The 24,714-nt window shown below is 44.1% G+C and overlaps 1 protein-coding gene across 1 annotated transcript in view; it reads left to right on the forward strand.

The window, feature by feature from the left end:
* NUAK1 (NUAK family kinase 1) overlaps window positions 1-24,714 on the forward strand; it is a 53,015-nt gene that overhangs the window by 10,354 nt on the left and 17,947 nt on the right. The window contains exon 2 of the mRNA XM_072870660.1: window positions 17,528-17,648. Coding sequence (XP_072726761.1) covers window positions 17,528-17,648 — 121 coding nt within the window. The remainder of the gene's footprint in view (window positions 1-17,527; window positions 17,649-24,714) is intronic.

Below are 24,714 nucleotides of genomic sequence, written 5' to 3' on the forward strand. Positions count from 1 at the left end.
ACATTGTCCTCTCAGGAAGACACATTTTTAACCAGGCCTATAATACATGGGGCATAGCGTCCTTCACGCTCCTTTCCTTCCCACGTTTATTCTCTTCGGGTTGCCGAAACGAGATGAAATAATGAAACGGTGATCTGTAGGAGCCAGTTGTCACAGCTGTGCTTCGGGTGCCCAGGGGCTGAGTGGTTTCCCTGAGGTTCATCCAGAAAGTCTGTGGCAGAGCCGCGGGGAGAGCCGAGGTCGACCACAGCTCCAGCGCTGCACTGAGCCGAGCCATTCCTTGTATGGGTGTAACCATCTCAGGAGGGTCGCTCATAAAGTGGGTGTCCTCTTTCATGGCTGTAGTCACACTTTGAAGGGATGGTGCCAGTTTTTCAAAAGCCCACCAGCTGTCGTGTCTTGGAGCCTGGTCACTACTGCGTACCACTGTTGATCACCCATCGTACCGCTTGGTCACCGTTGTGTCCTCACGGTGGCCAAGGAGGAATGAGGGCCTTCAGCTAGACCATGCAGTGCATTTACATCCAGGCCAGGGACCAGCCATCTTTTTCAACAACAGGATTTTTTTCTGTGTACAGTTTGAGAGTTTTCTACCTGCCTCTCTGTTTTGGTAAAACAAATGTATTCTCCCATCCTGTCTGGTGTTTCATGATGAAAACGCGGTCTAGTGGGACCTGTGAAATGCCTCGTTGTGGGTTGCGCATTGCTCGTGAGGAATTCATCGGGGAGAAGGATTTCATGCTGTACTTTAACCTCCTTCCAGCCTTTCTGGGATGAAAGGAAAACTCTGCACCCGTGAATGTAACTGGTTATCATTATTGGATGTCATTACTCACTCACTCCGAGTTTAAAACAAAAAAATCGCATCCCCTGTGATGTCCGTGGGTAAAACACTGCTCTCGGTTACATTAACACTGTTGTAAACCAAAAAGTAGAATTTGGCCCTTTGTTTCAATTGAAATATTTGTTTAACGCAGGCAAGGACTAAACAATACACTTGAAAGCGATTTGTGTTATTGTCTGTAGAGCAGAGCTTGTATTTTATGAACTGGCTGATCATAAAGACAGCATAAATCATGTAAAGCATTCTCATTTACTTTTTCTTTCTTTTTTTCTTTTTGCAGATGGGGCTTGTAGAGTAGAGTTGCAGTCAAATGTCTGCTCCAGGATATTTTAGTTGAACTGTGTGAGTCCATTAAACAAATGTAATGGCTTTTTGGAAAGAAGCGCTGCGTGTTTCAAACCAAATGTTTTACATAGAGAACATCTGGGTAGTTCTGGGTGTTTGTATGTAGAGCAAATCAGACAGCAGCCGTAGTGAGCTCAGCTGGGAGGTTGCCTGGGATGTAGTTGTAGGATATGACAGTTCAGTTGTTATGGGGAATAATTCCTATGAAGTATTGCCATAAACTGAATGTTTGGCACAAACAGCTATATCTTTGTTTTACTGTACACCCAAGTTATTCTTCTTATCTGCCCAGCAAAACTCTAAACGATGTTTAAACAACCCAGTAAATGTTGGCACCTCTGAGCTGCGGCGTGCGCATTAAAGCAAACTTGAGGAAGCCGTTACCGTCAAGGGGAAACGAAGCTTGCTCTATTTTCAGTGAAGCACTATTGATTCCTGCCACGGGCAATGCAGTGCGAGTGAGCGATGAATGCAATATGTGCAAACGGGTTGTGGGGTTGAGTTGGAAATGATCGATGTTCCAGTGGTGTTGCGTGTTGTTGCTTTGAGGAATGTGAAAATGCAAAACCGGTGAAATGCGTGTAATTACCCTGACATTAGAGTTTATTGGGGCTACTGGAAGAACTTTAACCTGGTTAAATTAATAAGCCTGCTTTAATTCACAGCATCAGAGGTAATATACTTCCAGGAAATGTAGGAAATGTTGAAAAATGTCTTACTTGGGAGTCAGTTCTCAAATTATTTCTGCAATTTAACTGAGGAATGCGTGGTTCAAATGAGATTAAAGTTGTAATTTCCAGAGTAGCAATGCAGCTTCCCCTTTCAGGATTGTTTAAGTAAAAAGTTAAACAAAGTGGGTTAGGCAGTCTCTTGCTCCGGTCCCTTGTGGACAGCAATTCACATTGCGCAGCACTGCTTTAATAGTCCTGCTCGGTCTGACATGATTTGCGGTATTTGCTGAGATGAGTTTCTGGACCGAGCAGCGTGAGAGGGAATTGCTCCTCACTCTGAGGAAGGTGGTATGTCCAAGTCTGTGTGAAGGTCACTGGCAGGGTGAAGTGGGAAGCCTGGGCTGCTGCTGTTGCACTACCTAACAGCTTAGCTTTTGGCAAGGGGATCCCAGAAATCTGAGCGCTAACTCTCCCTTGTTCAACTGACCCCGGCCAAAACACATGCCAAAAAAGGTGTTTGTGCGTGTTGAAGAAGGGGGCAACAGTCCTGGAGATCACAGGGTCTGGGGGAGTTCTTTGCCAAAAGCTTTCCATCTAGAAAAAAAATTGCTTTGCTGTTTCTCCCCTCCAAAGTTAACCCTCCCCGTAACTGCTTGTAACAACGGCCTGCAATTGTGAACTCCTCTTCTAGCAGGGAAAGCTAGAATTATGCGTTTAAGGCTGCAAAATTGCTTGATCGCCAGCCACTTAATTGTAGGAAAGCGTAATTCATTCCTCACCCTCTCATGTCTATTCCAAGCCCAACTGGCCGCGGGGAGCAAGAGTGTTCCTGTTCCTGTGTTACTCTCTCCACTGAGCCGTTAGGGTGGCCCTGGTAATTTACTTTCAATAAATAGAAGAGAACAACAGGAGGTTCCTCTACCTTCAGGGGTATAAATATTTCTCAGAAATCAGAGACGGATGGGGAAGAAATGTTAGCAAACTCCTTTCCTCCCCCTGTAGCAATTCCACCACGTTGTGTCATAAATTCTAGGACGGTCCCTTCCAAAAAGGGACCATTAAATAGGTAACGTCCAGGCAGAACAATGTAATAATGAAGCAGTGCTTTTACAAAAACAAATTTAATATTGCGAAGTGATCTGCAAGCCCTGGAGCAAAATAACCTGGGTGAAGCTTTGATACACATGATTGCCAATCTTTTTGTTTTCCAAGAGTATTTTTCCAGATAGGATGTGGGTTTATGGTTTGCTAGATTCCCACCAGGAAGTGGCATTTATATTTTGATCGACCTTAGATCAGTTTAGAAAAACATACTAGATATAGGTGCTTCTGATAGTTCTGTGTCATTAACCCTTCCAACTGTGCTGTTTACATACATCTGTGTACCTTCCGTGATACAATCTCTGTCGCCCACCATCCTTGCGCAATGAATCCCTGCTCATCAATGTTAATCCCAAAGCCTAAACTCTATAAACTCAACTTTAAAATCTCTCCACACTTCAAAATTCCACTGGGTTAATTAGGAATTTGAGGTGGCCAAGCAGTATGGTGTTGGGTTTTAATGAGTGTCGTGATGCCTGAAGGTATAGACATTTCTTCAAAAGAAGACTCTTCCCAAGTTTTCCTTGTACTATTGTAATTCTCATGGTGAAATAGCACTTCCTTTTTTCTTTGAAGGACTGCAGAACCAGGAGAGCAAAATCAAAAGATCCACACAATACCAGATGACTTTGCTTTTGTGGAAGAAGAGGCATTGTGAAGATGTGCAAAGCTCTCAGAGGTTCTGAGGCATCTCTGAACTCACAGAAACTTTAGTGAAAGAGAGAGAATAAGCTGAGTTACATTTATTTACCCACAACTTCCTCAAGCAGAACGTACCAATGAATGAAAATGCGCTGTCAAGTGGCTTCTTGGAAAAAACCTAGCTCTAAGAAGGATTTTAAACAATGTCCAGCACCCTTCCTTGTTTAATGTGAATTACAGCCTTGCGCTGATGTAGCACCTTTCACCTAAACATGTGCAAAACCACTTTAGAGACTCTGGTAACTGCTGAGGTTACTGTTATTTAGCAATTATTTAGCAGCACATTACAATAGTTTGCAGCAGTTGCTTAGAGGGTGTGAATAACCCCATTTCCAATTTAAATTATTGGGAGGAATTACAGGAGACTGTAACTTTCAAACTGGAACTAGATCCAGGCACCAGGGCTTTATACTCTTTTCTGAAGAAAGTCATAAAGGGTTTTTTCTAACGAAGTAGCCAGGATCTTGGTTTTGCGTTTCATCCCCAAATCAATGCCTTGAACAGTGTGCACTCCTACTTCGGAGGATTACTTCAGTGTGGTTCACTGCTTATTCACAATGAAAAACAACATGGAATTAAAGTCCCTCTCTGCTGCCCCAGGTTAGCATTTTGCATTACATCAGCAGCTGTGGTAGCTGTGAGATCAAGCCTCAAAATTAATGTGAAATCTATCTTCCAATTTATGGAGGGGGAATCTGTAATACCCATGTAACACTGAGAACAGTAAACCTGGGGCTTGTGAATTCTTTCGCTCCTCTTTAACCTGACTTGCCAGTAACTTAATTAGTGCTAAACAGTCTGCACACAGACCTGCAGAAGTTAAAAGACTGACTGACACAGGATTCGCTTCCAGTGACTCTTCCTCTTTTGCACATGTGCTGGATGGAGCTGTGCTGTGTTTGGAAGTTGATCAATAATGATTGCACAATTCTAACCTTATTTAAACTATGATATAAACAGACATGATAGAAACAGATGCTACCAGTTTTTTTCCTACTTAAAAGTGGTCAGCTTTTTTTTCCTGCCCCCCCCCCCCCCCCCCTTTTTTTTTTTCCTTTTTGGTTCCAACAGAATTGTAACCTGGAAGAAAAGCAGTTAGACTTTGTGAAATCCCAGTTCAGTGTAGCATTTGGCTTTAGTAAATGTGGAAGCCAAAAATAAACATCTGCTTGGCAACTTCACCAGAAGTTAACTGTAAATGCAGTTTTCATCTTTTCAGTGAATGTGGCATTCAGTGCTGGTTAACATCTATTAAGGAGGAACGATCCATAGTTGAGGTTGTAAAGCTTTTTTTTTCTTTTAATTACAGTTACGAACCTCCATGCCTCGGGGAAATCCCCTACCCCAGTTTCTTTCCAGATACAATTTCTAATGTGCCAAAATGTGAACTTCCCTTGGAAGCTTGAAGGTAGCTGGATGGGATATTTGTGAGTTATTAGACTTTGGAAAAGAGATGGTCTTCCATCGATCTGTGCATGACAGCCCCAAAACTTCAACTTGGCCATTTTTTTCCTCTTTTCTTTAGTCCTTCAGAATTAGATCATAAGCCTCTTTTTTTGCAGGCTGAGTTATGAACATCTTAAAGTATTAGATATTGCATCTTTGGATATTCAGAAGGATATGGAGTTCCATTTAGAAGTGAATTGGGAAAAATGTAAGCAGTTCCACTCTTTTCTCCAGGAAGGTGAAGTCTGCACGTGACAGGGACTCTCCCAGGATGCCAGCCTTGGGCTCCAGTTCTGTAAGGCCACGTCTGCAAACATCTTTAATAACCTCGTCACGTCAGATCTCTGCTTTTCAGCAAATCCTTTGCAACCTCTGCTGCTAGCAGGGCAAATCTGTTTCACTGTGAATCAAGGAGGATGGAAGTGGGTATAGATTAGCGGTAGCGTGCTATTGGGACTGTGGGGAGGGGTGAGAAGGGGCAACTTGAGGCAGCACTATGGGAAACACTTTGTTATTGCTAGGGATGGTGATTACTTGTAGGATCTTTCTTCTAAAACTGAACAGTCCTACGACTTGGGACTTCAGTAGTGGTGTATGAAAAACTTTTATTTTGGGAAGGGAGAAGTTTTTTGGTAGGTTTCTGACATATATCAGTGGACTGTCCATTTCCTAATTCTGCAGCTCTCTCTTCTTCTCCCTGTTTCCAAGATTCACTGCCTTACAATGAAGAATCAATAACCAGGCTGCTAACTTGTGTTTTTGAATGCCATTGGAAATCAGATCTATGCTAAACCAGATGAATGCTTTTTTTTATTCCTAGTGGTAAATCAGTCCTGAAATGATTAATACAGAGCTGTAAGATCCGTCTGGTAGTAAGGATGACTCGAGGCCAGGATTCTCAGCGTTAAATGAAGAAAGGTCTGCCAGGTAAATTTGTCAGAGGATGCATGGTGTAAATATACCAGACTTCATATACATAGCTGAGGATAGCGGGTACCAAACAATGAAGGGATGTAAATTTTCCAGTAAGGCAGTAGTTACTCAGGAAATGTGCTCACAAATCCTGTTAACAGCCACCGTCTGCGGGGGTGAGGAAAGAAGTGGAGGAAGGGTGTTGTACGTGTTCCTCCTGGCACCCACTTTATGTATGTACAACATAAATGTGTTCATCTGGTGCCTTCTACTGCTCATTAAAACTTGGTTCCACAGGCGTTCTTTTCTGTGAATAAAGGGGGCACTAGAAAGAAGATATAACCCCGTTGCCTAGTATTTGTGATTAGTTAATTCCTCTTCACTTGATGTATCATCATTTATGATATGATAACAGCAGCTATGTCCAGCAGAACCAGAAAAGGAAAATTAAACCCGAGGTAATCATACCCTGGTTCTCCAAGAGGCACTGACACATTGTGCCTCAGCTTATGCAAATAAAATTTTGATTTAACATTTATCATGCTGACTTGGGACTTCTAGTGCCTTGCTGCAAGAGTGAGTTTCTCTACAGGTAGTGAATGATCGAGTGGCAGTAAATCAGCTTTGGTTTTTAGAAAGATAATCTTTTTAATGTGATACATTGGGAAGAGGGGAATGAAGCAGAGAGGCGCAGAGATGTTTGCTATGTGCTTTTACCATACAGAGTGAGGCAGGTGTAAAAAATACCCTTGCCTCTTAAAAGCATATGAACTTGAAAAGTGCATTGCGACACGTGCATCCGTGCCCTTTATGTGTGCAGCTGCTGGCTCACAACAACAATAACAGCGTTTTGTCTTTGGTAACATCCATGACATGAACAAACATGCAATGGAACAGAGTACTGGGCAGAAGCCCTGAGATTTAAATCAGCAGAGTCTCACTGGGTGCAGATGGCACCAGTTATGGCTTTGAGCAACTCCCGTGACTACTGCATAGTTTGCCAACTTATCAAACAACAGAATTGGGCCGTTGATAAATAATTAATAAGGATTTTGTTGCATGCTTGTCTCCCAAGCAGTATCACCATGGAGATGACCTGTCTTTTAGGATCTGAAAAGTTAACAGTCTCCAAAACAATGGCATTGTGTCAACCTTACTCTTTCTCCGAAAGAGAGAGCTCTCGGGGATGTGTTAGCAAAATGCACAGTGCCAGGCACTAATTTTGCTTCAACTCACAGTGGCCTTTTGTCCAACTTTTCAGTGAGTGCATGAAGTGTTTTCTATGACCGTGCAGAAACTTGTTCTTAGAATTGCACGTTCTGCAATTTCTGTTTATTACTGCATTTGGCCTGGAATTGGAGTCTCAAGATAGCTTTTTTCCAGCAAATGGACACAGCAAAGAAATAATCATGTGGGAGGAGGCTTACAAGAAGAAGTCAGCATGAGGATACCTTTGCAGAACCCTCTGGATGCTTGGCTTCCCTGTAGGGATATCTGTCCACGCTCCTTCTTCCCACCTGGAAGGTCCAGAGGCCAGATAGACAGTTATTCAGCCCATCCCCTGCCTTTCCTTTCTCTCCTTTGTGCAACCTCTGGAAGTGCCATTTCAATGCAACTGCATTATCAGCATCCCCCTCCTTATCATTTGATTGCAGCAACCTCAGGGACCACCCGATTTCATTGCTTTGTTTCTCTTCCTCTTGCGTTGGTGATGTCTGGGCCAAGAGCCATAGGCAGAGACTCCCCTGGAAAAAACATAATATGGTGCCAGACTTTATTCTTTCTTGCTCAGCTCCGTGGAGCTGGAGAAAGAACAATGTGCCTTTTCTCTCCCCACCCCCAAACATCCTCTGCTCTCCCTTTCTTGTCCCCCCTGGTTGATCCACCTATTCTTTCCCTCCCCGCCCCAGCTGGCACTTGGCGCATTGCACTTCCCACCTCCGAGTCTCAAAGAAAGGAAGCAGAGCTGTGAAACCGGCTGGGCTCACCCACTTCCCATTGCTGGGTGGGGATGGCCTCAGTTCACAGCTTTTGGAAAGGAGGCGGGTGTGTGTATTTAACCCTCCCTTCCCTCTACACCCAAAGAAAATCGTTTTTAATAATTTTCTTTAAGCTGCATTTCTGACATATGTCCCGGTGGCAACAAGCTGGTTTCCCTTCCTCGGGGGCCTGCACTCCCTGTCCTGATGTCATTTTCCCAACTGTCCGCAATAGTATTGCAAGAGCCCATTGGAATTTGCTCGAGCACGGGTGGTATGCACAAGCGCTGGAACCACAGTCACAGTCCCCACAGTGGAAAAAAAAGCAGTTTGCTCATATCTCACCACGGTCCTAAAAATAGACTTGATAGATAATAAAGAGTGGAAGATTGTTTTCAATGGGACTGAATGTACTGCATGCAGAAATTGCTGGGGAAGGTTCAGTGGTTTGTGTCACTCAGGTGGTCAGCCTCGGTTACAGCACTAGCCGACTTAAAAATCTGTGACTTTCTGCACTGTGGCTAATTCTACCTTTGTTTATATTCACACATCTTGGCTGGAAATGAGGCAAACATAGGTTCATTAGATTAAAACAAACACACGAACCAACTTCCTGAAATCAAGAGAAACACCTTTACGCTTTGATGAAAATATAGCTTTGTTGCTCGTCCCATAAATGATGATGCCAGCAGTGACTCAGCAGACACGGAGATTTGATATGGAAATGGGCACCCAGCGCCTGCCATGCCCTTTGTCAGATGTTTAGACTTTGACATATTTTTTTGTACGCGATGGTCTTGATCTGCCTCTGTAAAAAGAAAATTCCACCCGTTTTGCTCTGCCCAGCAGCCGAGAAGCTCGTAAAGGAGGAGAGACATTTCTCTTACAGATAGGACTGAATGTACAGAAACCTTTGCAACTGTCATCTTTTTGAAGTATTTATAGTTCAATTCAAGTTATTTGTACCAAACAAAAGCAAAGAAGCATGAAATGTGTTGGAAAATACTTAATAATCTCTCTACACCAGTTCAGAGAGTGAGTATAAATCCTCTTTCCAGCAAATGGAGACAGGTAATTTATTGCAGCCTTGAAGAGAGCAGCTTATTTCTCCACGCTTCCTGCCCAGCAAACTCTGCGAGCTGACTCATGGAGGGATGGGAAGCCAAAAGCTGTGCTCCCTCTTTTCTGTCTGCTTCTGGAAGGCAGAGCAGTGGTGGAGCAGGGGCTGTGCTCGTGCAGAGCCGTTTGGAAGTGCCTGGCAATATTAGAGGTTCACAACCCCCTGCTTTCTCTTCCCTGTGCCATACGTTTTGGAGAGGGTATTCTCTCTACCTGCTTCTGAGCAGAGGCTGGTACCAGAACTGGCAGTGCAGGTGGAGGTCATTTCAGTCCATCTCTGGTGCTCCTTTCTCCCCCTCTAACCCTGTGTGTGGGACCATGTTGCCATCAGAGCTGCAGAAGAGATACCGAGGATGTTACAAGTGCGTACAGCCAGTATCGATCCCCGGAGGGACCATCGCATGGCCTAGTTTTGAGCTGTGACCTTGGTGCTTATGCATATATTTAACTTTACATGTGTGAGCTATCCCCCGAAAGCCAATGGACTGCTCACATGTGTGAAGTTAGGCATGTGCTAAAGTGTTTTGCCAGATTGGATACTGTGTCTATAGGGGTTTTGGGTGAACTTGAACCTGTTTTGTTGGGGTGAGAGGCTTTAGATTTCATTATTAAGAATCTGATATGTTACTCTGTCTGAGTGCAAGGTCTTGGAGTTATCTGAAATTCTCATTAAGACAAGAAGCTGGGAAAAATACAAATTCCTCCACTAGTAAAGTGGAGTACCCTGGGACAGCCCTCAGATTATTATCCATTATTGATTTTTCAGGTAGGCAGTGATGAAGCTGCAACTAGAAGTCTGAGGGCAATCAAGAGAGACTTCGGGGCCTTGGGATGACTGTTAAGGGATCAGGAGCACAAGTAGTATTCTCCTCTGTCCTTCCAGTTGCAGGGAACGATGAGGGAAGGAACAGGAAGAGCCAGCAGATCAATGCCTGGCTCCGAGCCTGGTGTCACCGGCAGAATTTTGGGGTTTTTGATCATGGGTTGGCCTACATGACACCAGGCCTGCTGGCGACAGATCAGGTGCACCTGTCTCAAAGGGGAAAAAGGATCTTTGCACAGCGGCTAGCAGGGCTCATTGAAAGAGCTTTAAACGAGATTTGAAGGGGGAAGGGGATAAAACCAGGCTCGCTAGAGATAAGCCTGAGGGTGGCACACGAATGTTTGAGGGATGGTCTGCTAGCAAGGTCCTTTGGTCTGCCATCTCAGTGGAGGTATAAGATGGAGATCCATGTGGCAGCAAAGACAAAAGGGTTATGGATGTGTTAGAAACCACGGAAACACCAGAGAATGGCCATGTAAGAATTAGGGCTTCTCCCCCCAGAAAGGTGACAGGATCAATAGCCCAACTGAAGTGCATCTACACTGATGCACGCAGCATGGGCAACAAACAGGAGGAGCTGGAAGCCATTGTACAGCAGGAAAACTATGATATAGTTGCCATCACAGAAACACAGTGGGATGACTCGCACAACTGGAGTGCTGCAATGGATGGCTATAAACTCTTCAGAAGGGATGGATAGGCAAGGAAGAAGAGGCGGTGGGGTAGCCCTGTATGTTAGGGAGTGTTTTGACTGTCTGGAGCTTAATGATGGTGACGATAGGGTTGAGTGTTTATGGGCAAGAGTCAGGGGGAAGGCCAACAGGCAGATATCAATGTGGGAGTCTGTTACAGACCACCCAACCAGGATGAAGAGGCAGATGAACTGTTCTATAAGCAGCTGGGAGAAATCTCACAATCGCTAGCCCTTGTTCTCATGGGGGACTTCAACTTACCAGATGTCTGCTGGAAATACAATACAGCAGAGAGGAAACAGTCTAGGAGGTTCCTGGAGTGTGTGGCAGATAACTTCCTGACACAGCTGGTGAGGGAGCCGACTAGGGAAGGCGCCCCGCTGGACCTCTTGTTTGTGAACAGAGAAGGACTTGTGGGTGATGAGACGGTTGGAGGCTGTCTTGGGCATAGTGATCACAAAATGATAGAGTTTTTGATTCTTGGAAAAGTAAGGAGGGGGGTCAGCAGAACTGCTACCTTGGACTTCCAGAGGGCAGACTTTGGCCTGTTTAGGAGACTGGTTGACAGAGCCCCTTGGGAAGCAGTCCTGAAGGGCAAAGGAGTCCAGCAGGGCTGGACATTCTTCAAGAAGGAAATCTTAAAGGTGCAGGAGCAGGCCATCCCCATGTGCTGAAAGACAAGCCAGCAGGGAAGAAGACTGGCCTGGCTGAACAGAGAGCTTTGGCTGGAATTCAGGAAAAAAAGCAGAGTGTATGACCTTTGGAAGAAGGGGCAGGCAACTCAGGAGGACTACAAGGATGTCGTGAGGTTATGCAGGGAGAAAATTAGAAGGGCCAAAGCCCAGCTAGAACTTAATCTGGCTATTGCTGTAAAAGACAATAAAAAATATTTCTATATTTCTATTAGCAACAAAAGGAGGGCTAAGGAGACTCTCCATCCTTTATTGGATGCAGGGAGGAACATAGTGACAAAGGATGAGGAAAAGGCTGAGGTACTTAATGCCTTCTTTGCCTCAGTCTGTAATAGTGAGACCAGTTGTTCTCTGGGTACCCAGCCCCCTGAGCTGGAAGACAGGGACGGGGAGCAGAATGAAGCCCCCATAATCCAAGGGGAAATGGTTAGCTGCTACACCACTTAGACACACACAAGTCTATGGGGCTGGATAGGATCCACCCAAGGGTACCGAGGGAGGTGGCGGAAATGCTCACCAAGCCGCTTTCAATGCTTTATCAGCAGTCCTGGCTAACCGGGGAGGTCCCAGTCAACTGGAGATCAGCAAATGTGATGCCCATCTACAGGAAGGGCTGGCAGGAGGATCAGGGGAACCACAGGCCTGTCAGTCTGACCTCGGTGCCAGGGAAGGTTATGGAGCGATCATCTTGAGTGCCATCATGTGGCACGTACAGGACAACCAGGTGATCAGGCCCAGTCAGCATGGGTTTATGAAAGGCAGGTCCTGCTTGACCAACCTGATCTCCTTCTGTAACAAGGTGACCCACTTAGTGGATGAGGGAAAGGCTGTGGATTTTGCCTACCTAGACTTCAGTAAAGCCTTTGACACCGTTTCCTGCAGCATTCTCCTGGAGAAACTGGCTGCTTATGGCTTGGATGTACTCTTCGCTGGGTAAAGAACTGGCTGGATGGCCGGGCCCAAAGAGTTGTAGTGAATGGCGTTAAATCCAGTTGGCAGCCAGTCACAAGCGGTGTCACCCAGGGCTTGGTATTGGGGCCAGTTCTGTTTAATATCGTTGTCAATGATCTGGACGAGGGGATCGAGTGCACCCTCAGTCAGTTTGCAGATGACACCAAGTTGGGCGGGAGTGTTGATCTGCTCGAGGGTAGGAAGGCTCTACAGAGGGACCTGGACAGGCTGGATTGATGGGCTGAGGTCAATTGTATGAAGTTCAGCAAGGCCAAGTGCCAGGTCCTGCACTTGGGTCTCAATAACCCCATGCAAGGCTACAGGCTTGGGGAAGAGTGGCTGGAAAGCTGCCTGGCAGAGAAGGACCTGGGAGTGTTGGTTCACAGCTGCCTGAATATGAGCTAGCAGTGTGCCCAGGTGGCCAAGAAGGCTAATGGCATCCTGGCTTGTATCAGGAATAGTGTGGCCAGCAGGAGTAGGGAAGTGATCGTCCCCCTGTACTTGGCGCTGGTGAGGCCGCACCTCAAATACTGTGTTCAGTTTTGGGCCCCTCACTACAAGAGAGACATTGAGGTGCTGGAGCATGTCCAGAGAAGGGCAACGAAGCTGGTGAAGGGTCTGGAGCACAAGTCTGATGAGGAGCGGCTGAGGGAACTGGGGTTGTTTAGCCTGGAGAAAAGGAGGCTCAGGGGAGACCTTATTGCTCTCTACAACTACCTGAAAGGAGGTTGTAGAGAGGTGGGGGTCGGTCTCTTCTCCCAAGTAACAAGCCATAGAACAAGAGGAAGTGGCCTAAAGTTGCAGCAGGGGAGGTTTAGATTGGATATTAGGAGAAATGTCTTCACCAAAAGGGTTGTCAAGCATTGGAACAGGCTGCCCAGGGAAGTGGTTGAGTCACCATCCCTGGAGGTATTTAAAAGGCGTATAGATATGGTGCTTAGGGACATGGTGTAGTGGTGGACTTGGCAGTGCTTGGTTAACAGTTGGACTTGATGATCTTAAAGGTCTTTTCCAACCTAAATGATTCTATGATTCTATGAAAGTTACTAAAAATACTATAATTAAATTATCTAAGTCTTAAAACCAGTAAAATATATTGAGAAAGTGTGGTGGAGGTGCAAGTACAGTGTTCTGAGAGTACCAAAGGGACTAACAGCACTTTGTTTGCAGATCTAGAGCTGGAGTATTTGGAGTAGTTAATGTAGCTGATGTAAAAAAGCATGTTGCGTTTGCCCTCATCTTGATTCATAGGCTGTGACCCGTAATAAATTTTGATGTTGCACACAGTGGAGCTGTTGCTTTCAGAGAAAGCAAGGAAAGTAGCAGGCAAGCAAGAAAGAAAAGGACCTAAAGAATGAACAAACAAGTTCTTTCATAAGGTATTTCTCAATTGAGATTATTTCTTATTAGGCTTAAGTTGTTCAGGTTCATCATGTACCATATCTGGCAGCAGTCCTGTAAGTCAGGTTTTGAAAAACGGAGCCAGCTCTGTCTGGTGTTAAAAGCATAAGCACACTTTCAAAATGTATTTTCTGGAATATATTTCTGAGTAAAATACATTTCATGAAAGAAATTCCATTATTGATATTTTAGAATACCTGGAAGAGAGACTTGTTTTACAGCCTGATACCATAACATACAGCTAGGGATCTTATTTTGCTCAGAGAGATGGAAACAATGACATATATAACAAATACCTAAAATGTAATCATGACTCGTAACATTTCCATGAAATACTAAGAAAAGAAAACTGGACTGCTTTCTTGTTTGTGTTGTTTTTTTCACATCAGTAGACTTAAGCCCAAGTACCCTTGCTGACACGGTCTGAGCAGACTGATGCAGGTGAAAGACGCTTGGCTGGCAGAAATCCCTTACTTAGAGGGGAGGAGCTGGAGCGAATGCTGTCCTGCTGCTCCGCTTATCCTGCTTTGGGATGCCTTCTCTGACAGTGACTCTGCTGACAGCGATCGCTCCCTGCTTAGCCTTTTGGACCATGTCACCGGCAAGGCTTTGCACTCTTGGTAGCCTCTGAGATGTGGAGCCTGACCACTTGGGGATCGTGCAGGCCACCAGGCAGACGGCACGGGGTAAAAAGTATTTATTAAGATGAGTTCGAACCCTTCACTTCCCTGAGGCTCTTTTTGAGGGGAAAAATAGCAATGGAACATGGGGAAAGGTATCAGAAATCAGCCTTTAGTAATGGGATGGTTTGTTGTGCAAGGCACTCCTGTGTTGCACAGTTTGGGAGGGAGAGGCAGGCAGCAATTTCTGAGATGCTACTGTCCTCGTTTCCTTTAGGAGTCATGTCGGCTTTCCGTTTCGATTTCCTCATCTCCTAAAAGCGGATGAATAGTGCTGTTTCACTACTTGCCTCCCAAGGTTTAGTTAATAAATGGCTGCACTGTGCTTTGAGCATGCTCGTTTGTTATGCAAATAGACAGTGATAGTATTTCGTTAATACGTGTGAGCGTCTGAAGCCTTGCTCCACTATGGAGTGCTTGTACTGGTAACGTACTGTGCCCTGGCTAAGGGGCATTGCCTCCTCCACAGCACTCTTGCTGTTTGTCAGGATTGCGGGGTATGGTCTGAGCGTGGGCACGTGGATGCTTAGCAGGATGCTTAGACACCACTGGAGTTAAGATAGTTCACACCTGCCCGAGTGTCTTTCCCTGTTTCTAAATGCCGGTCACTGTGATCTGAAGTAGCTGAGGGAGGGAAGAGGAAGTCTTGAATATTAAAAGCTGAGAGATGTGTTTGGCATGCGTTCTCTCCTAATGTTGGGATGAGCTCTTGCAGCCTGGATGTCACTGACAAAATCCCAAGTACTTCACCTGGGCTGCTGAATTCTACCCCTGCAACTGGGAAGTGATGTTTTCAGGAGAGCTTAAGTACCACCTTCAAAGTTCGGTTAAGCTTTTAGGGAGCCTTTATAAATTAAGGCTCCTAGGTGCCTTAACCACTTTTCAATGTGGGTTGTGAGAGTAAACTCTCTGGTCCTATTGAAAAATATGTTCCCATGCAACACATCTGTTTGCATTTGAAGATTAATCCAAACATATATTTACAGAGTGCCACCACGCTTTTCAATCACATTTGCATTTTTGTATCTAAAAATATATGTTTTCACATGTGCAATTATTCCACGGAGGCCATTTGCAGTAATTATGTGTAGACTTACAAAGGTCCTGTCTGTGAAGCACGGAGTCAAGTTAGTAGGAGATTGGCATGCCCTCTGGGGTGCCGTTATTACTTTACCAGCCATGAATGGTGAAGAATTTGCTCCCCGTTGTATATTTGACAATGAAACCCTTCTTAAATTCTTCCTCAGAGCCAAGTACAAGGCTGTCTTTTAATAAAAAATGTGTTTTTACCCATGTCTATATTTATTTCTTGCAGGAATGCACATGCTGCTCCAAGAGCAACCCACGTCCTTCTTGTATACAGGGTGTATTTGCATTTGCAGCTTGTCCCAGTGCAAACATGGGAAGGGGAAAAAAATCCAACCTCATCTTCAGTGTTAGCTGCCTTCTTCATCTCTAGAATTACTTGGAGATTGTCTTGATCACTCATTCAGTTAAAATCTGTTGTATTACCTTTTCTAGAAATATGTGCCATGTAGATAAGACCATAGTTATATTGTTACTTTTGAAATCTCTACACCGAATGGGTCAAGAGCAAGAAAATAATTGTTTGGGTTTTGACACGCAAATCCATTTGTGCCTTGAGTTCTGGATTTTCTTCTGCTGTCCCAAAGTGGGGTAGCACTTGAGCATGAGCTTAATTTTAAGCATGTGCTGAAATCTTTTGGAATTCGAGGGGATGGGGCATGTGCTTAATGCTTTTTTGAACAATGTTGCTTTTCAGAGTTGAAGGCTTTGCAGGAAACCCGATCCTTTAAACTAGCTCCTGTTTATGTACATTTCAATTTTATAATATTGTAAGTTTTTCCCTTCTTTCTTTAATATCCTTGATGCTACATCATATAATGAAAACAATACCGGTCATGCCACTTGCAATTACTGAAGTAGGCAGTGAAATTATTTTTTTCTGAAGGAACTAGGGAAATCACATAAATCACAGATTTGCAATGTTTTCCCAGGAGAGGTCCGCAGTAGTTGGCTGCATAGAATGACAAAAGTGTTGTTTACCCATAAAAGGGTGGTCATCTCAGCAGGTCAGTGATGTTTTTCAAAGACTTATTGTTGATCTTAAAGTAGCTGGTAATTTATTCCTTAAACTCTGGCTTATAAAAATAAAGCAGGGTAAATACTGAGTATAATAAAGGCCATGCTACCATTCAGTATGCACAATGCCCTCACCTTCCCTCTCCCACCAGCTTCTCCCCATTGTTGGCTTCTGCATTTCTTGTAGGGCATGAGCTGACCTCTGTGATTATTTATGGCGTTGTTCAGATAAGCCCTTTTTTCACAGGCAACACACATACACACACTCACAAGGGCTGTTATAATTTGCAAGTTCAGCTATCACTTCCTCTGTTCCCACCCTGCCTTTTGGAAAGATACCCAGTCACACGATGTGCTTGAAAAAAGGTTGCTGATTGAGGAAGGATGCAGGAAGGATATGGTTTTGCAGTGATTGCATAAGTGCTGTGTAGGACCTGAAAGCCTTGGGTTTATATGAGGACGAGTTTAGATGTGGATTTCAAAGATTTATTTCTTCTGATTTCTAAGTAAGTCATAACGCCTGAGCAGTCTGCCTGCTTTAGAGAACCGTGGAGCAACCCGTGTTAATGTAATACTCTGTGTATTAACATGGACAAATATAAATCTGTAATTGGCACCCTGGATTCCCTGCCTCCGTTCCATCAGAGATCTCAACCTTATTTCAGATAAATTGTCTCCAAAGCTTCTGTTTGAAATTGTCAGATGCAATCATGTCTAAGCAAATGTACTTACCATCAAAATCTTTTGGGAGTTTTGCCATTTGCCTCAGACAGAGAATACTTAGGCTAACACAGAGATCCTTCCAAAAGATGCTGTGTCCTCCCTCAGTGAAGGCCTAAGACCTGAAGACCCTAAAACTTCATGTCACCCATTACTGTAATGAGAGTGTATTTATTGCTATAAAATGAAGGAGTTGGGGCATGGAGGTTTGTGTTTTAAAGCTTTGTTTTGGTCATTCCACGTTCTGCCAACATTGAACATCTGTATTTGTTTTTTGAACTCTCCTTAATGGATTATATGCATCTGTTCGGTTCCAAGAATAATGCTTGATTTCCTGAATTTATAGGTTGCAATAAAATCCATTCGTAAGGACAAAATTAAGGATGAACAAGATATGGTTCACATCAGACGGGAGATTGAGATCATGTCATCCCTCAGCCACCCTCATATCATCACCATATATGAAGGTTAGTGAATGAGATTCTCCTCCCTGACTGCTCTGTTACATTCTTGCAGACCTGATATTCACGTTTCTTGAGATCATGCACCAAACAAACCCCTACTCCTAGTGTAACCTATCCCTTACCAAAGAGACTGTTCTGAGTACTACCTTCCCTCTGAACCACCAGCGTTTCACAGATGCATAACCCTTTGCCTGGAGGAGCTTCTTCATGTGTGACTTGAGCGCTGTGTCCATGGCAGGTGGGAAATCATTGCATGTATCACCTCAGCTCCTTGCTCCTGTTGGACAGTTCAGTTTAATTTCACCCTCACTCACACACCAGCCTAATGTCTGCTTATGTCCCCAGCCTCTAAACCACTCCTTGTATGCTTTATTTTCCCTGGACTGCACAAGACCAGTCTCGTCTGCTCCAGGCCTTTGGTCCTCCCTTACCTGCTGGTTACTCTTGCTGGTTCTGTCATCGCTGCTTTTTTCCCTGAATCCCAGCATCCGCTTCCTATCCACCTCTGCACGATTTCCTGTCAGTTTGGTCACTGGCTTATCGTTCCTGTTTCCTCATCCTGTCTTCCCCCTCTAACTCCTTTCTTCCTGGGACACAGCCAGGAAGCCTGCTAATTCCTGCCGCCGGGAGCTGCTCCCTGGTCCTACAGCAAGGAGCAGGAAGCCAGGGGCATTCCTCTCTGATTTGCCTGTTTGTTTATATATTTATAGAGTGTCACTCTGTAGTAAAATCTCCTCCTCCTTCCTTCCTTCCTCAAGTAACATCCCAGCTCCATCTGGGATGTTTGGGCCGGGTACGTGCTAAAAGACACCAGCTGAAAGGTCTGCTGCCGTGAGAAGAGCGGCCGCATGGCGGACCCGGGGTGTGGGTTCCAGAAGTTCGGAGGGACCTGGGTTGGGCAGCCTCATCCCTGGGGATCACCTCTTTCCCTGTGTGCAGAACAGGCAGCCCAAATTTAGCCCTTCGTATTTACGTACCCATGAGGTAAATGGGCAAGGTGATGATATGTATATGGCAGCTCCGCTCTGAGAGTTGATACGACTGATTAAAACGAGCTGGCTTGGAGTACTGTTACAGTATCGCATATTGAGTTATTCAAAAGCATGTTCTTGTACTTGAAAAGAGATGAATATCTGTCTTTTTATTGAATAAACTCATAACAGGATCTGGGAACAGAAAAGGGGAGGGATGCTGTGTCAGCATGTGGGTTGCAAATGGAACAAAAGTTATTTCAAACGTGCACGGGAACTCAGAAAGAAAAAAGATTAAGCATGCTGCGGTCCTTTGACCAATTGCCCTTCTCATCCTTACTTTAAATAGTTTTTACTGAGTTAAAACATTTGTAAAAGTTAAAAAGATTACAGCATTTTTAAGAAGCAGACAATAAAGTCCCATGGGAGCAAAACTTTCCTCTCTGGCCCCGCGGAGGGAGGAGCAATGCTTCTGCAGCAGAGCCAGGCAAGCTCTGCGATGGAGGGTTCATCCTGTCTGCAGGAGGGCGAGTGCCTATGGCAGGTGATGTTGTGGTCCTCTTATGGTCCGTCAGCCAGCAGCAGCGCTTTGCGGCGACAAACCTGGAGGCAGTTTTTCCTCTCGTTTCTGGGAAGTTTTCCATTCTGTTACTGGTTTGTTTCCTTTTTGTTTTCTAGAAAGCAGAACAGCCTTTCATGGCTTCTTATGTTTAACTCCTGGCCTGAAGGGATGGGCAGTGGAAATCAGCTTCTTGGTTGGACTGTAGTCCATTGGAAGGAGTTACATAGAGGAGAGCTATAGCAGCTATACAGCTCATCCAGCCTTTCCAAGCAGTCAGAGTTGGTATTTGGCCTTTAGCAGCCAATGCTGTAACCTAGATATTGTAGCACTGGGAAGACGTGTGGTTGTGCAGCTGAATCCAGAGGAGCAGTTACATACTGCCCAGAGATAAGGATGTGATCTCAGGGATCCTTAAGTGTGTGCTTCATTTCAAGCTGAAGAGTACTTGTAGTGAAGTTAAGGGCTGAAGTATTTAGGACATTTAGGACTGAAGTATTTGTATCCTCTTAAAGTTGGATTTTAAACACAAGGCTATTCCTCTTAAGTGATGCATAAGGAGTGATAATATTGCTATCCCCTGACACAAAATGTTGAAGTTATTCAGTCCTTAGGGATGGGCTTAATCTCACCAAATTTAAGCCATCCAACATTTAGGCAGTTGGTGTACACTAGAAGTCTAGTTTCCCTCTCTAGTCAAGAGAGATCAGCATCTACGCAGGGTGGTTTGCTCCCTCCTGGGAGATATTTTTCCAGATAGGTGGGATAAATGACATACTGGAGGCTCTTGTTGGCTATAGATGGAATCTAGCTGACTAACTTAGATCAGATGCTTAACTTTTAAACTGAAGCCACCCCACAGATATTTTTTCTCCTCTCTTACTAATTTTTACTGTAGGTTTTCAGACTGCCACTGCACGTCTGACAGTGCTTTCTGTTGGTGCCAGGTTGCACGGATCTACCTAGCATGGACAATGCTGTATCTCCCCGTAATATCTTTGAAAGCTCTTTGTATTGCATTTACAAACATGTCTTGTCCTTAAGTAGGATCCTTGTTTAGGTATCCTTTTGACCTGCCTGCTTAAAAGCAATTAACCTCTGAATTCGTCAACTTGATGTAAACACAAACTTATCTTTTTTTTGATCCCAAGCAAATTCAGATGTGTGGAAGCAAAGCTTTCCAGTTTAGAGTTATTTTTTTGTAACCTAATCAAAAGGCATGTACCTTGCCTGTTACTGCCAGGGCAGACGTACAGTTGTGACTCCAAAGAAATTCCATCCTCTCAGCAGGGCTGTAATTGGCAATCTGTCGAGCACGGCTGCAAGGGAAGTGCTCTTTCAAGTGGCTTTAAACTCCTTGAAAGGGACTGGATAAATGAAGCTGGCTTTGCTAGCAGTGTTCTGATTTCAGCACATAAATTTTAATTTATAGAATAATGCCTCTGTCCATTCATCTGTCTGTCTCCCCCCTGCCCCCCACCCTTCCCGTGCCCTCTTTCTTTTTTGCCTTGAAAACTCCACGATTTGGTAATAAAGCCTTTGAGAGCTAACATATTTTTCCAGGGGTAGCCTGAGTGCAAAATCTATCTCATCTGGCAATACTTTATAAAAGTTAAACCAGGGAAAGAGCATCAGGCCTGATTCTGCAAACATTTAAACATGTGTTGGACCAATCATGAGAGTGAAGTTATGCTTGGTACATTCAGGAGTGAGCTCTTGAGTCTTTGTAGTGTGAAATACAGTGCCTACATGAGTGTTTCTGTGCTGGAAGAGTTGTCCTTGGTCAGCATAACCATACAGAAAAGTCCACCCATTTGCAAAATGCACTTAAAAACGAACAGATTATTAGCTAACATGTTTGTAGAAATAGTTTAACGAAGATATTCCCTGAAGAATGAATAAATTATTAGGATCACAGTTTGGTACCCATGGAACACGATGGCAACGTGAATGAGTAACTGAAGGAAAGCATGTGCTGAAGTGCTTTGCTGGATTGGGGCGAGGATGCTTAGAACAGTGCTGGACCCTTCACAGCAGCAAGGCACAAAAAATGGATTTCCCATGTAAGAGGGACTTCTTACTTTTTTTTCAGGTTGCGTTTTTGGTACTCTTAAGAAAAAGCACAGGGATTCTCCGTCGTGTGTCTACCAGTCCACAAAGACTTGAGCTAGGTTGCGTGCTTTGGTTAATCAGGAGACTGGTTCAGCTCTTCTGTACTTTCAAATCCCAAAGGCAACGGAAGAAGATCTGACAGCGTGTAACGGTGGTGGCATAGTATTTCATGAAACTCATCTTACTTGCCAAATACATGTTCAGCCTAACACTTTGTGCCAGACTTCATGCAGCAAAAAGCAAATGCACGCTTGGTGTTTCAGACACCCATAGGCCTGTCTCCAATGCAGCTCTCCTTGACATGTGTCAGTCAAGTCACTGTGTTGTCAGTGAAAGCAGCCGCATTGCCAAAAATCTGCCTGGGTGGCAGCTGGCAAGGTGTGCAGACGCGAGCCATAGCTGACAAACTGCGTCCCCCCCAGCAGCGCCAGCTCAGGCAAGTGTCCCCCGCCATCAGCTGTGATGCGCATCCCTGGATGGGGCAGGTAGCTGAGGACCGAGGTAGCAGCTCACACCATCGGCCGGTTTGTGCGTGGGCAGACCGGAGTTACGTGTCTCAGGCTGACAGTGCTGGGGAAGCAATCCCAGCCTCTGTCCCAGCCTCTGCTATCTCCTGGTTTTCAGACGTAATCAAAACAAACTTTGGTGCCTAATGACTTCATCCCTTCTGTGTGCAAAACACCTGAAAAAGTCAAAAGTCCCTTAAAACATCACGTGGACGACTGGGCTTTAAACAAGAATGATGAAAGTTGGAAAGCTGGAATGATTCTTTTTTTTTTATTTAGCCAAGAGAAAGTACTTCAGCAGTGACACTATTTAACCACATTTCTAATTGATTTCCTCTAATTATGTAGGCTTTTGACCTTTAAGTGCTCTATTCCCATTGTTTTCAGTTGATAATGTCCAAGAACATAAAGTAATATTTCAAGAGTCTGGCGATAGTAACGAAACAAGTATAAACAAACTTAACCCTTTAGTTACCATACCCCACCTTTATGAATTTCCTGTCATTCAGGGTGATTGCCTAAACAACACTTTGTCGGACGTGACATGAACTCAAATGTGTGAGATCACTGGCAGGTCCAATTTGGATGTCAAAATGATTACAAGCAATGGTGAACTTTATTTCTATCTTTCCATTTACACAGTCCTCCCACTGCAAAGTAAACGTTTGCTTGTCTGAAGTTCGTCAACAGTTTGTAATCATAATTAAAAAAAGGGGGGAATTAACTCTTGTATTCTTTGCTGAAACAAAAGACAATTAGTGTAACATGTTATTGTGGCCGAATTAGTAACTCTCATTTTTCCTTCCTTTTTAAAGAGTAGACCATCAAAATCTGCATATCCTCAGTCTCATTCTCTGAGAAACAACCTCAGCAAGGATAATGGTTCTCGTTCTGATTTAATCTCCTCACTGGGGAGTAAATTCTAGCATGCTGTCTGATTTAAAATGATTATTGCAGGATCTTAACTACCTTCCTTTCATTTAAGAAGAGATGCAATTCGGCTCAATAAGGCCATAATTCAGGAAAGCAATTTAACAGAAGCTTAGCTTTGAAACACATACTTTATATCTTGCTATCTTCAATTATAATGAAGCATATGCCTAAATTTATGCATATGCATACAAGTGGTTTTCTACATTGGAGCTTGGATATTTTCATGTCTGCTGTATGCTCTATTAAAAAACAGTCATAAAATAATAATAATAATAACAATAACAATAATAATAATAATAATAATAATAATAATAAAAATAAAAAATACACCAAGGGGCTGTAAAGCTTTCAAAGCAGTCAAGAACAGAAGATGCATCGGGCTGAATTTCTAAGGTAAAAACCACTTTTGAGTACTCGCATGTCTTTTTGAAGAATAATTCGAGCCTTATTACACACGTGAGGTAATTGGGTCATACATGACTTTTCTGAATGAAAAGGTTATTCTAGTCTGCATCTCCAAAATTAAAAACAAACTCGCTTGTTCTTTTGATTTGGCTGACCTTTAATAAAAGAGCATTTTGTAGCAGTGGAAAGGTACTTCTGTCTGCGGCTGTTAGGAGAGTAATAAAAATACCGCTGAATGGAAAGACACCAGATGGAAGGAATGTCAACATACTGGAACTAATTTAGGAGATTGCTCTGATAGAGAGCAAAGGCATGAGGAGAATTCAAATGGTTCCAGTGCAAAGAGATTGGCCGCCCCTCTTAAACTAACAAACTAAAATCCTTACCCCAGGGTTACATGTAAACCAAATGGAATCAGCCCACAAGGAGGTAGTCCATTAAGGGGGAAAAAAAATCCACCCCCCTCGGCACTTGCTCTGACTTTAGCATCCTGTAAACTCGGAGGAAGGGCAAAGCCTTCTGCTTTGTTTTGCTTTTTGAATTTGGTAGTAAATAAGTCCAAAGCGAACTGTCCTAGTAGAGAGGTGTACAATGTACTGTTAAATCTTTCTGACTGATATTTGCAAACCCATGCCCGTGTGGGCTTTCAACACTTTTAGGGTGAAGTCTGAATTAGCATTTAAGAGGGACACTGAGTATGTTCATCCAGTGCCAAACTTGTTCCGTGGAGTTTCAGTGGAGGTGACTTCGGTATAGCTAAAGGGAATAATTTAGCAGTAGGGTTGAAAAGAAGAGTGTTGATCAGCAAGAGGTCCCTATGCAATTAGTGCTATTTGGAAAATGGAAGGCTGTAGATAGAAGCTGAGTTCATCATTTCACGGCCTCTAAATATAAGTAAGTGGAGAGATTATATCCAAGAATTATTGCTATAGTAGAACAGCCTGTGAAAGAGACAGATTGTTGATGTTACAAAATGTACTTTGTCTCAGATATGTCTTTGGTAGCGAGAAGTGAAGTTCTTTCCCAGTTTTATATTCTTCAGTGAGCTCTGAAGCCAGCAGATTTGGTTTCAATTATCAGCCTAGTAGAGAACTTTCTTTCTGTCATTTTGTTTTTTAAATAAACAAACAAACACATTAGAGTTAAGGGGGGAGTTTAAAGAAAAGCTGTAAGAAACCTTTCTTTGACCACTGCATCTTAAGCACCCTTCGCTGCTTGGGCAGAGTGCTGCTCTTAGCCTCGGCTAAGGCTCTTGGGGTGAACAGACCAAGCCCAAGCAAGCTTGTAGGCCACTGGAAAATGCTGTTTCTCCACATTGCTGCGCCCCATGTCTTAGTACATTAACACAGTACTCTTGCTCATCTCCTGGGGATACAGTCACGTTGTTCCTCGCACCTGGTACATCCCATTCCTGGTTCCTGATGTGCTCTCACAGTGCTGTCCCTCTCTCCTCCCTTGTGGCCAGGTGGAAGTGTAGCCGTCTCAGAAGTCAATCCTCTGTCCTGCAGGCTCTGTCTGCAAAGGAGTGCTGTCATTTTGCGACCACTACCCTACCCCGCTTGACCGCTATGACTGAGATACTG

Source organism: Ciconia boyciana, chromosome 1 (genome assembly GCF_034638445.1).
Source record: "Ciconia boyciana chromosome 1, ASM3463844v1, whole genome shotgun sequence".
Lineage (NCBI taxonomy): Eukaryota > Metazoa > Chordata > Aves > Ciconiiformes > Ciconiidae > Ciconia > Ciconia boyciana.